At 40.8% G+C, this 13,984-nt stretch overlaps 1 protein-coding gene across 1 annotated transcript in view; it reads right to left on the reverse strand.

Moving 5' to 3' along the window:
- ZRANB3 (zinc finger RANBP2-type containing 3) overlaps window positions 1–13,984 on the reverse strand; it is a 463,076-nt gene that overhangs the window by 260,879 nt on the left and 188,213 nt on the right. Inside the window, exon 3 of the mRNA XM_082260204.1 lies at window positions 975–1,153. Coding sequence (XP_082116330.1) covers window positions 975–1,153 — 179 coding nt within the window. The remainder of the gene's footprint in view (window positions 1–974; window positions 1,154–13,984) is intronic.

Genomic DNA, 13,984 nt, shown 5'->3' on the forward strand with positions numbered 1-13,984 from the left:
ATGGAGTAGAACTTGTCATGCAACTTTGCAGTCCCAAGTTGCAGGACAAGTCGCACGAGTGTGAAAGGGGCCTAAAGGACAGTCTGTAAGATCCATGAGGCTAGTACTCAATGTACCCTGGGTACTGTAATGCTTCCTGTAGTACCAGCCAGCCTATGTACTGGATGCCTGCAACCTGGATCCTCTGCAACTCTTCCTGCGCTGCTTCAGGGTGCTCTGGACAAAGGTCTCTAAACTCTAGCTAAGACCCCAAACAGCATAATTTCTGCCCCGTAGCTAGCAGAACAGAGGGCCTCAGGCTGGGTCTTTTTCCCTAAGGAAAGAGAGACTGCTGTTCTACACCCAGGCTATTTATACAGCTCTCAGCCCCCTGCTTGTCACTCTACTGAACTGGGTTTGGCTAAAGGGCTGTATGACTATTCAGGCCAGGGTCTGCCTCTCCCACCCTCTATATTTAAGGACTCAGTGGTATGCAAGGGGAAGTCGCTAAACCTACACCAGCAGAAGCCATTACAGCAAAAAGCCGTTGAGTACTGCTCCCCTGCTAAAGGGAAACCAAAAACTTAAGTTAACTCAACTATAGCAACCTAAGAGGATTTCATGACAGCCTGGGCTAACATGAAGTGGTTTGAATGATGCTGGTCCAGGCCCATGTGTTGAATGGGGAGGGGGGATTCCATGAAAGCCCAGGCTCACAGAAAGTGGGTTGAATGATGCTGGCCGTCATTCAACCCATAAGAGGACCAACTGATGGTTGGGAAGAGAAGTTTCTGCAGGGAAAGTGCTGATGACAAAGCGAGTACTACATTTCTACTTTAAAGACAATTGTGCTGTTTCTCTTTTTAAAGCTAGAGATCTGCTATAACAACCTATTTCTATTTTTGAACCAGTTAAAGGCTGTGCAGTAAGCTTTCATAATGTTATTCAATGCACTGCTCACCCAGTCCAAATCCACACTTGCCCCTTTCCCTTACCCAACATCAGTCTTGTTCTCGATGACTGTAATGTCCTCTGGGCCCAACTCGGGAATCCACTTCTCCAGTTCCTCAATCCATGGATATTTCAGTGAGGATGGGACGACAATAAGAAGAGGCCACTCATTTCTGTAGAAATAAGATACTGCAATTGCTTGGATGGTTTTTCCAAGGCCCATCTGCAAACAAAAAAAGAAAGCATGGTTACAATTTATGAAGAAAGTATTCTGGAGAAACAAAGAAAAATTGATTATGCACACCAACCTATCAGATGATATAAATATTTCCATTGTAAAAGAAATATGTACTGTAAGTTGCCACTGCTAACCTCTTCCTATAAAATGGTGTAGCACCCTACAGGTAGGTGCTACGTAAATGTATAGTGGACCTTGTTGCCTAACAACAAGGCCATGATTTCTTTTAGTTAGGGTGTCACGGCTCTCAGGTGTGTTTGCTAAGAGGGGAGTTTCCCCACTAGCTCTTTGGGAGGCTTCTCATAGGGCAGTGCAGGAAACCCAATCAGAGACACATTCAGGCGTGTAACTACCCCAGAAGGCAGATTCTGCCGCAGAGGATTCTGGGAGTGGGTATAAGTTTGAAGGGAGTGCATGACTCAGTGTCTTTGGCGGGAAGCAGAGTCCCAGGAGGGAGAGTATGGCTGTCTCTCCTCCTGTAAAGTCAGAAGGTTTTTTATCTTAATGCATCCTATGCAGCAGCCCCCCCAAAGGCTACCTGAGCCCCCTCTCAATCCAGCGGTGTCCAGGACTGTCTCAGCCATCCAGGGCTCTCTCTTCCTCACTGGCAAAGACAGAGCAGCGGTGCCATTGGCTCCCACTGCTGTCAAAGTCAGTTAGCCAATGAGGAGAGAGAAAGGACGGGGCTGAACCACATTTCCATGACTGAATGGATACACGGAGCTGTGACTCGGCTTGGGTGCCCCCATAGCAAACTGCTTGCTATGGGGGCACTCAAAGGGAGGAAGGTACCAGGAGCGAGAAGAGGGGCCCGAGAAGAGAAGGACCCAGGCTGCTCTGTGCAAACCAATACACAGAGCATGCAAGAATAAAATGTTATTTTTATTGAAAAGAAAACAAGACTTTACAATCACTTTAAGCTTGTAGAAGGAGTTTTTATTCTGCCCTGACCCTCTGTATGGACAGTGCTGATTGGCCCTGTGTTGATCACATGCACTCTCCCAAGAAAAAAAAAAAAAAACTCTAGCAATACACACCAAAATGAGCATGTGCAGCCTGACTCCTGATGCTCTGTTCCATCAGGAGATGGATTGGAGTCAGTTAAAGAGGATCAGACAAGCCAGGATCACACAGCCTTTATACACAATGCAGGGGAATACCCCTTAGGTTCCACAGTGAGTGTAACAAGAATGCTTTACTGCATATACAAACTGATTTTTTTGTTGTGGGTTTAGAAACACTTTAGGTGCCAGGTGGCTTGGTATTTTTCCATTATTTGTATTTGCTGGGGAAGAAGCCCTGCGTAGGCAATCCGGTTGCGTAAGGACTTTTATTTCCTTTTAAATAAAAGTGGGCTACTGAGCCCTCAAATCGAATTCCCGTCTGATGTGAACTCACTTTGCAAATGCTTACAAACGCATCTACCACAAGAGCTAACAACCCGCATATTACACAGGTCAAACTTCAGCACTTACCCTGCTTGCATTTGACGTATTAATGGTTATGGAGCTGCATTAATTTGTAGTTTACGTATGCCTAGAGTTCAGCTTTAATTTCTGCTATAACACTTCATTGCTTATCTGTTTTACGCAGGTGTAATAAGCCATAACAAATGACTAACATTAAAAGACATAAAAACAAGAACTCTGTAACTCAAATTTCAAAACATTTTTCACTTCCGCAGGAACTTATCAATTAAATATAGTGGCTCTTTAACACTACAGAGCTGAGAGGAATCTGGGAAAAAAACAAGACAAGACAAGGACTAATAAATATACAGAAAATGATACTGACATTACTTTTTCCTCCTACACAAACTATTAATATATGGAATAATTAATAATTCATACAGTAAAATGCTGCAATGTGTATATTCGGAACAGAGAAAAGAGATTAGACCCCTCCAACGCTCTCTGCTGCGATCGATAAAATGTTGTGTGGCTCAGTGAATAAAGTAATTAGCTAACTTCCAGGGAAGGCATACAATAAAATAAAAAGTGATATATACTACAGTGGGCTTCCAGCTGCTCGGGGACTACATGTACCAGTCGGTTAGCAGCCCCTTTGGGTCAATTAAAGGGTCAGTCTGCCAAAAAGTAATATTTCAGTTCTTGGTAGAGGCTGGAGGACCATCACTAAGAAAAAAAAAAAACACAGACTGGTGGTTTAAAGCACAGCTTTAGGCAAAATAAAATGCTGAGCTATGGGCAGAACAAGGTGTTTTCCCGTATATGTATTAGTGATCAACCGATATCGTTTTTTTATTGCCGATACTGATATTTTGGTCGTCGCATATCGGTATTGGCCGATATCTGTTGATATTTTTGGACACTAAAAAAAATATATATTTTATTTATTTATTTTTACAGGTACTCTTGTGGAGGGATCTGGGGGTCTAAAAGAACCCCAAACCCCTCCTCTGCACCTAAAAGCATTCAAAACGCCAAGTTTGGCTGTTTTGAATGCGGTCATTTTTTTTTTTTTTATTTGGCTCCGAGTACCCCGAAGTGATGTCATGATATCACTTCCGGGTTTTTACATGGAGACCCGATCAGAGCCGAATGCGGCTTTGATCGGGTCTTTGGCGGCCGTGCAGGTAGGATGCCCGGGTCTTCCGGTGGGACGGGAGACCCGGGCGACCTGCCCCCCCCCCCCCCCCCGCTCCTTGTAATGACTTCTTCGCCGCATCGGTTGTCATTACAAGAGAGCCGACCGTCGGCTATGGACACCAGTACCGGGGTGATGCCTCTAGCTGCAGGCATCACTACGGTATAGCACTTTCCCCGAAATATCGGTAACCTCAGGGGCCGATTCCGATATATCGGGGAAAGTGCATTTCGGCCCTCGATATATCGGCATTGCCAATAATCGGTCGATCCCTAATATGTATTCCTTACCTTGGCATCTACCATTCCAGCACTGCTTCAAAGCCTCCCTAAAATGTATTTAAACCCAAAAAATAAAAATTGACTATACGGCAGTTTACCAATCCTAAGATATGGTTGTTGCATTACTTTTCTTTTTTTTTTTTTTTTAACTTGTTCCTCCCAGTAACACACTTATTGTCTTAAGCTTGGTTCACACTGTCTGATCTGACCTGACTTGTGAGGCCCCAAGTCGCATGACATTTGAAATCCCATGTTAGTCAATGAGAGCTGTCTTAAATCAGCAATACTGAAGTCGCTCCAACTTTAGAAAACGGTTCCTGTACTACTTCAAGGTGACTTCTATTCGACTTATGCCCTTAGACTTTAATGGAAGTTGCCTCCAAGTCAGATCCTCATCTTAATTGATGTGATTTGGATACGACATTACAGGAAGATTACACAGGCACTCTCTGAAGTTGCTTCAACGCGGCCTGGCAAAGCCGCACTGTAAGTGGCGCAACTTTCAGCTCTCAGCAGTGTGAACCGAGCCCTAGGCCCCTTTCACATGGGCTTTCCTATCAGGTCCACCTGTCAGTTTTTCAGGCGGATCAGATCGGATGCTCCATGCACCTCTATGGGGCAGCGGATGTCAGCGGTGACATCTCCGCTGACACCCACTGCTCTCCGATCTCATCTTGTCCGTGAAATCCAGACGGATGGAGGATCAGATAGGATCGGATGAAAATGGACAGGCTGTCTGTTTTCATCCGATCCCCATAGAGGAGAGCGGGGATCTGACAGGTCTGTCTCTGCACACAGAGTACAGACGGAGGTGTCATCCACCTGCTCAGCAGGGATCGGCGGATCGATCCCCGCTGAGCAAAACGGAGTCCGCCAGGCGCAAAGTCCATGTGAAAGGAACCCTAGGGTGTCCCCACTCTGGATGGAAGAGCAATAGTGACACCTTGGACAGCAACATTGCAAACACTGGGGAGAGGGGAGTATTAGATGTACTAGCAGAATTAAATGGACATGACTGACAAATTAAAACGTTATGAGCAGTTATATCAACTTTGCTTCTCCTATTTTACATAAATGAATAACATTTGATAATTGTAAGCACCTTTGTCAGTGTTAAATGGTTTGTCCCAACCCTCTAACTGCCTATTTTTATGGACAGTTTGGCCTATTAAAGGAACTTGAAAAATATTAGACTTTTGCTAGCCATTAGCGTATAGATTTTTGTTAGATTTTCTTACCATTTCTTTCAAAGAACATATGGGGCATTCTGGTTTAGACGTGGTGTGAAGATGGTTTCCCATCTGTCTTTGGAGAATACCTTTTGCTCCTTTGCGGATTTAACCTTCCCTCCGATACCTCCAATTGCAACATACCGCTGCGGCGCAATTTGGTGTACCCAATATTTCTACAGAATTCTCCCCTGTGGAACGCCTTTTGAACAACCCCTCCCACTGTAAACCTATTTCTATATATTACTACATTCTACTACACTCTAAAACTGATCAGCTTAGTATCACGGAATATAGATGGCGTCCTGACATACCAGAACTTACAGAGGAGGTTTGGCAGGAAATTCTCCCCCTTCCCCCATGGGATAACGTTATCCAGACAGGCCAAATTTTTTTATGTAGGACCGATTATACTCCATGTCTCCTCTTCCGACTAAATAGACTGCCCTCTGCTGGCTGCTCTAAGTGTTTCTCAGGTGATGGCATGCTTAACCATATTGTATGGGAATGTCCATGGGTTAGAGAGTTCTAGTAGCAGGACACCACTTTTATAAGTTCAATTACCCAAATACCGAATATCTGTAAACCCCTAAGGTGCCTCCTTGGATACATTGAATACACTGAATACATTGATGATGAATCTCGTTCTAAAAACTCCCAAATTTTCCTACATTTAGTTCTGTTTTATGCTAAAAAATATCTAACTATGTAATGGAAGTCTCCGAATCCACCTACCATAGGTTTTCGGCTTGCTCTCGTTAATCAGGCACTCCTGCTGTATAAATTTACTTAGGAAGCCAGAGGTTGCCCTCGTAAGTTTTATAAAATCTGGAACTTGTACATGAGTTCAGACCACACTATACTACCTAACACCCAAGATACTGGCCAGAGCTAGGGACCTATTGTGGATGCTTTTTCACTTTTTCTTGACTTACTATGATTGTATACACTGTTATATTGACATTCTACAGTTCATGCCTGTAGGGGAGTCGTGGTTGCACACCTGTTCCTTCAATGCTAGATCTATGTGTACTGAATGAACATTCTGTGTATTCTATATAGTGAGATCTGAGTACTCTTTGCTATATTTTCTATATTCTCTTATTTTTTCCCTACATGTTTTGTGTACAATAAAAAAAGATTTTCTAATCGTTAGTGGAGTAAAATTGACATTCATTTTGGACCACAATGACAGGAACATTTGAAGGAGCAGAAAAGAAAATCTTGATCGACCGAACGCATTTGAAACAGTGTACGTGGTTTTCATTCAGAAAAATTGAATGTTAAAAGCAAGTGAAATTTTTGAACGCCATTCCTCCATTCACTGAATGCACACAAAATTTTCAAATTAATCTTTGTACAAATGTTGTCATTCAAAAATACATACATGCATGGCCAGCATTAATGACAGGATCAACAGGTGAAAATAAAGGGAAAAAAAAAAAACAAATTAATGCAGCCATCACATCTAAGAATTTCTAAGTTGCAATTTATTAAATTAAACTTTATGTTAAACTTTTAGACGGTCCTAAAGCCTCAAGGTTTTTCTTTTTTTTTTCTTTTTTAACCTCAATGCATTTTATGCATTAAGATAAAAAACCTTCTCTGCTGCAGGATTCCCCCAGCTCCCCCCCCCCCCCCCCATTCTTACCTGAGCCTGACCCAATCTCATCCAGCGGCACATACAAGATACAGAGACTCACCTGCCAGGATCTGTGTTTTTTCTCCAACCTTTGGCATTTCACATGTGTGGATTTTATATTATTTTGGACAATATTATATATAATTTTTTTGTCACCATTCACGTTGGACGCCAATATATATCACAATATATCTGTGTATCACTAATATTTATGCACTATATTTTTTTGTTTAATAATCAGTGATCTTTGTTATCAACCTTTTTAGTTAGCGCTACACATATTCCATTTTCTATATCGTTTGGTATTTTTTTCTATGAGTCCTATGTGTGCTGCTTTCTTCTTTTTTATTTACACTATATATCAACACATTCATATTTATCACATTTAGCATGGAAATCCTTCACTATTATTCAAACCATGACGATGTCACTCCCGCACATTCACACAGAAGCCACCATGCTGTCCCATCAGAGCGCAGTGCGTATGTGCCAGTGACATCACTTAGTAGTGACCATCCCCTAAATGGTGCATGTTTTTATATTTCTTGTACCTACATGTAAGCTTTATTAGCTTACATGTAGGTAGAAGTGAGCAAGCGGTGATAACTACCGCTTTAGGCATTTATGCAGCTATGCACCTTCTAATAGTCTTTACTGCATACTTTGTACCCCACATTGGAACTGTAAACAATTTGCTCAGGTTCTGGGCATTGCTTTGTGAAACAGAATGGAAGCACTGCCTATATAATATAATATAGTTGAAAATCCAGTTAATTTATATTCATTACTAATGCATTTCGGGGGCTTTCTCCAATCACCCTTCATCAGGGCTAATAACAAAATACATAAAACTTTATATTATATTATACTATATTTAACAGGACATCCTGGAATAAAATATAAAAGAATCTTAATGAAATGTTAATAAATGACAAAGTTACAAGTTTACGTCACAAATCTTCCATCCAGATTCATGTATAGATATTCTATAAAAGTTTATGCCATGCTGTAACATTGATTTTTCTTTTTTAAAATAAGTGACATCCTTTTTGTCAGATGGTTTTGAACCGGCCAGCTGTGCGTCTGACATAGCAATATATTTCTGCACAGCTCCTCTTTATATTCTTCAGCAGCCAAAGCATCACTGAAAAGAGACGACAATATACTATGTGGGCTGCCCATGACAATTTGGACATCATCCAGGAAGGACACCTATCCAATAAAGGAGCACCTGAGGTCAAGTGACAGATTACACTTTCTGCTATCAAAATGTCACCGGTTCATTTAGTAAAGGTTAGCCTGCCAAATTGTTTTTACGTTATTTGACCCTTTGGCTTTGGGAATTTCACTTTGGGGGCTTTGTAAACTAAAACCAGCAAGCTCTGTAAACAGAAACGTTCTTTGTTCAATGCAGAAATATAGAGTTAAATGCCAATACATAAGAAAAGGCAGGAAAGCCTTCTATAGATATCCAACTGCTGTTACAGGAGAAGCAAAGAGCAACCTTTTTTATTTGTACTCCAGAAACTCCGTAAACTGTAAATGAATGCCACGCGGCAAATTAGTGGCTTAGTTGTTGGAACCCATGCCTTGCAGCACTGGAGTCCTCCATCTCAACCAGGACAGCGAAACTCAACCAGGACACTACCTGCATGGAGTTTGCATGTTCTCCCAGAACTTGCAAAGGTTTTCTCTGGAAACTCTCCTTTCCTCCCATATTACAAAAATATGCTGGTAGGTTAAATGGCTCCTGCCTAAAACGGCCCAAGTAGGTGTATGTGTTTGAGCCTTAGACTGTAAGCTCCTATGTGACTGTATAAACATATAATAAATTGTGTTGACCAGTCCTAAGATGAAGCTAATTGGTTGGAGTGGGCATAAGCCCCAATACTGAGCCCTCATATCTTTTTGCCTCAATTCCATCCTGCAATTCAAAGTCAAGAGACAAAATCTGGAGTTTTCACAAATACAATTTTTATGTTTTTTTTTTTCATCTGGCATCTACTTCCATGAGCTTTCTCTACCTGTCCTTTTTCCCCCTGCAAAAAATGTTTACATTATCAGCTTGAATTTTGTTTTTAATTTAACCACACAAAGATTTTCATTTATTTTCCTGTTGTTTTGTAAGCAAGAGGACCACACTTCCCTTCACCTCTCTTCTACCCCTAGTACTGCACCGCTTGTCTCTGATTTAAAGGTGCAGACACCTGACACCAACTGGGACTTTGGGGTTTCATGGCAGATATATAGAAAGGCAGGGACAGTAATGCTAGCAAGAGGTTATACTATGAACCTTCTAAAGGCCACCATAGATATAACAAACACCGTCACGTTCATATGTCTTAACCACTTTACTACTAGAGGATTTTGCTGTCTTACGTCTGGGCCACTTTTTGCGATTCGGCACTGTGCGACTTTAACGGACAATTGCGCGGTCGTGCGATGCTGTACCCAAACAAAATGTACGCCCTTTTTTTCCCACAAACAGAGCTTTCTTTTGGTGGTATTTGATCACCTGTGCGATTTTTACTTTTTGCGCTATAAACAAAAAAAGGGTGTTTATTTTGAAAAAATAATATTTTTCACATTTTTTTATATGAAAATCCCCCCCAAAAAAATGTAAAAATCTAATTTTTTTAAATTTTTGGCCAATTTGTTTTATGCTACCTAGGTTTGGTAAAAAAAAAAATCACAATAAGCATATTTTGATTGGTTTGCGCAAAAGTTATTGCGTTTACTAACTAAGGGAAAGATTTCGGTAATTTTTAGTGTTTTTTTTTTTAACGCGTAATGGCGGCGATCTGCGATTTTTTTTGATCGGACCCCTGACTGACATTTTTGACACTTTCGGGGGTACCAGTGACATTACTGCAGTAATCAGTGCTATAAATATGCACTGTTACTGTAAAAATGACACTGGCAGGGAAGGGGTTAATTTTATCGGAGAGGGAGGGGTTAATGTATGCCTGGTGCTTACTGACGTGTGGGGGGGGAGGTGACTGTGTGACACAGGGACAGATCGAGGGTTCAACTATGCTGAATCCTGCAATCTGACCCTGCCTGTCACTTCAGAGAACCGCTCGCTTGTGTTTACACAGGCGGGCGGATCTCCACACTCGATTCCCCGACGATCGGGGAAGAGCGGCGGCAATCGTCGCTGCTCCTCGCCTGGCCCGACTCCCGCTGTGACTGAATACAGCGGGAGCGAGCCTCTGGCGGCGCGCGCCGCCGAGAAAGGGGAGTGTCTGACGACGTAGGTCTACGTCGTCAGACGATAACGAGCCACTGTGCCGCAGTAGGCTCAACGTGAGCAGACGGCAAGTGGTCAAGGTATTCATTCCCACTACTCGGTCCCTAAACACCAATGGAAATAAATCGTTTTAAAAATGCACTTGCTGTATTTTTAACACTGTTATTTTCCAGGTATGCCAGCACCCTGAAAGAGGTGGGCAAAGCCCTGAAACATGTTAGTGCATGGCAGGTTGGAACCAAGGCAGCAGAGCAGACCTCGAGAGGCTCAACTTCTCAATCGGCAGTTGTAAGGGTCATACTGTGTTTCTGTCTGTTTGCCAAGATGTTCTTTCACAAGCACTTGCAACCACATATACAAAATTATTATATTATTATTATTATACATGATTTATATAGTGCTTTACAAATTGAAGGCAGACAAAGTTACAATACAATTTGGTACAAGAGGAACCAGGGGGCCCTGCTTGTTAAGAGCTTACAATCTAAGAGATGAAATAAACAGTTCTAATGCTTCTTAGTTAAGTTTTTATTTTCACGATTTCTTTTTTGCCTATGTAGAGGGAAGTGCTGGCTTATCAGGGGAAAATAAAAGTGAATGGACAAGTTTTTAGAAACCTGTCCAATCGCTTCTCCTACCCAATAAGCTTTAGCCAACAGAAAAAAAATTTTCTGATACACATTAGATAGTTTCCCAATTAAACCAGAATGTCTATTGGCACTTTTGTAGAAATGCAGTGTTTTTGTCTATATTATTTTGTCATACAATATTTCTAAAAATTGCATTTTGACTTATTCAAAAATATACAAAATAAAAATTTGTAAATTCTTTTAAATTAGCTAAGCATACAAAAATTTCACATTCAACAAAAAGTGGAGCACTCCAGGCTTCCTCACTTTTTCGGAGTTATTCAATGCTGTGATGTGAATAGTCTATAATTTAATGTCACAACACACGCATAGCTGAATAGTAAGAAATTGCCCTTCCTCTAATAGCTCAGACAGATCCTGATGGATTTCTGCTTAGCAAAGGCATTCAACAAATGAGCAGCCAATGATGGAATTTCTTAGAATAATCAGTGGGCTCCGCAAACAAAGCATCATAGAAGCATACTGCATAGTTTGCGTTTGCACAGGAAAAACTGCAAGAGGTAAAAAATAGCAAACAAACAAATTACATATAATATGGTTTCTCTTTATATGTGATTAAATAACTCATCATTTAATTTACAAATGTAAGCCCAAAGGATGGACATTTGAGGGATATGTCATTGAAAGCTCTTCTAAATGGACTGGAACTCAGCCACAATATTTTTGTGTGTCAGTGTAACAAACAAAGGATAGGTTTAAGTCTACATGTACACTGGACGTTTGCAAACCTCCTTTGAACGCTAGAACTTAACAGCTATGTAAACAACGTTTAAAACATCCGTTGTGTCGCATTTGCATGCGGCGTTTGCGCTCAGATCCATTTTTAGAGGTAAAAAAATCCTTCCCCCCCTTTAAACAGTAAAAACGCAAGCGCTAAACATGGGTAGTATATAGAGGGGGATTAACCGCGCTTAAAGAAAATAATATTGAACAGCAGCAACTTCAAGTGTGACCACACCCTGTAGAATATTTGTAAATTAAGTTGCGCTAAGTGTGATAAATGGAGATGTAAAGTCCATAAAGTCCCAATAGTAAATGATGATGACAAAATCCTAGATGTAATCCTGGACCAGACTCCCTTAAGGGTATAGGCTTACCAGATTCAGGTAAGAGAAAAGCAGATGCTCAATGAATCTTGTCACCTTGATAGAAGATCCAGGCCCACGTGAGCGGTAGACTCAATGGTCATTGGATCCAGACGACTATAATGGATGTGCCAAAGTGAAAAAAACAATGATGAAAGATAGGTGTAGAACCATCACCAGCTAGATGAGCCTCTTACCATGTGAACGAAATCAAAATGTGTAAAATCAGATTCCAATAAGACACCAAGATTCAGTACCGAAAAGGAACCAGTAGGGGTCACCTCTTACCAGATCTTTAGATCAACCACGCTTGTATGATATTAATTGGTTGGGGGTCCGGCAACAGACTCGAGCAACTGATCCTCAGATGTTCCCAATGTTCACCATTCAAAAAGAGAGAGAGAGGCTCCCATAGCGTAAAACAGTAAAATTTATTCCAAAAATAAAAGCAAGAACACTCACAGAAACCAGGATGGAATGAGCAATTGTATACAGCCGCCGGCCGAACGGCTTCGCTCGCCCGCACTCTCTGGTCGCGATCGGATGACGTCAGTACGCCGTGCCCTGACGACGTTTCGTCACAGATGACGTTTTCAAAGGTGCGGACGGCGTACTGACGCCATCTATTTATGCGGGGAGGTAAACAGAGACCGGAAGCGAACGAGCACCGCTCCGCCATCTTGGATGGGGGAAACCAAGAACGGGACGGAAACTCATTCAATATCCAGAGATTGATACCTAAAAAACTATGTATGAAAACAGCATTGAAAGTTTCACATAACCCGCAAATTAATTATACTAAACACATGCTAGTTAACATAATCAAATGTCGAATGGTATACATAAATAACCACATAAATGGATCGAGTATGCCGCCATCTAGAGGTTATGAATAAGTATTGCCAAGCTAAACATCATAGTCACAATATAGCCACAATATCACAATATAGTCACAATAGGACAAGCACTCTTTTTAACCCTCACAATATTATAAAATTATGGAGGGAAAAATTATTGACATTGGTGAGATTTCATCTTATGTCCATTTTTAAGTACAGTAAAACTCAAACATCTGTTGGTTGAAAAACTTAATCTATATGACTATCAATTGGATAAACCAGAACTGTGTAGGGCAATTAAGATACCTCAGATATTAACACTTGCATGCTAATTACATAAATTTGATACTGTTCTCTGACTGTAACAATAAAAAATATTAAAAATATTATAAATAAGAAGGGGAAAAACTAATTAGTTAAAAAAAGGAAAAAGAGAACCCTAATGGAATTGGATTGACTAAGCATTATTTATAAACGCGTTTACCTCAATATCGACATTGAGTCCAAACGGTACATAAGTTTTGACCCGGTGAATCCAGGTCATCTCTAGCTTTGAGATTCCTCAAATCATACTAAACATGGGTAGCCGCGTTTGGCATCTGAAACGCCAGTAAACACACGTTCTGAACATCCTGAACGCAAATAATTGCTTTTCAAAAAAACTACACTAAACTCAACTGCCTCTAAATGACTGTAAACGACTCAGTGTACGTGGACAGATAAGATAACAGAAGAGAGTTCAGGGGCTCCTGAAAAAAACGTCAAACTGCTCCTAAACGTCTGTTTATAAGTAGCAGTGTACATGAGGCCTTAAAATGCTGGGGTATTAAGTAGGCAACTCTTAAAACACACCAGTGCCTGCTATCCACAGAGAGAAACTTGAATAAAACTTTGAAATGCAGGAAGAGGCTGGAGTGAAAAAAAAAATAAATTGATTAGATTGTCATTTTTATTACAAACTTGCCACCCGATGCAATTTTGACATTTCTCACATACATGTTATAATAATTTTTTTGCTAGAAAATAAATTAGAATCCTTAATCGTTTTCTAATATATTTTCCTGAAAGTAAAGGCCCTGGAGAAAACAAAAATTGTGGCTGTTGCACTTTTTTTTACGGCACACGATATTTGTGCAGCCGTTATTCAAACATGATTGTTTAGGAAAAAATACAAAAGTGAATTTTAGTTCACACAAACAATATATTACCCACATTTTTGGTAACATATAAAAC

The sequence above is a fragment of the Pelophylax lessonae genome, assembly GCF_965119305.1.
Source record: "Pelophylax lessonae genome assembly, chromosome: 6".
In the NCBI taxonomy this organism is placed as follows: domain Eukaryota; kingdom Metazoa; phylum Chordata; class Amphibia; order Anura; family Ranidae; genus Pelophylax; species Pelophylax lessonae.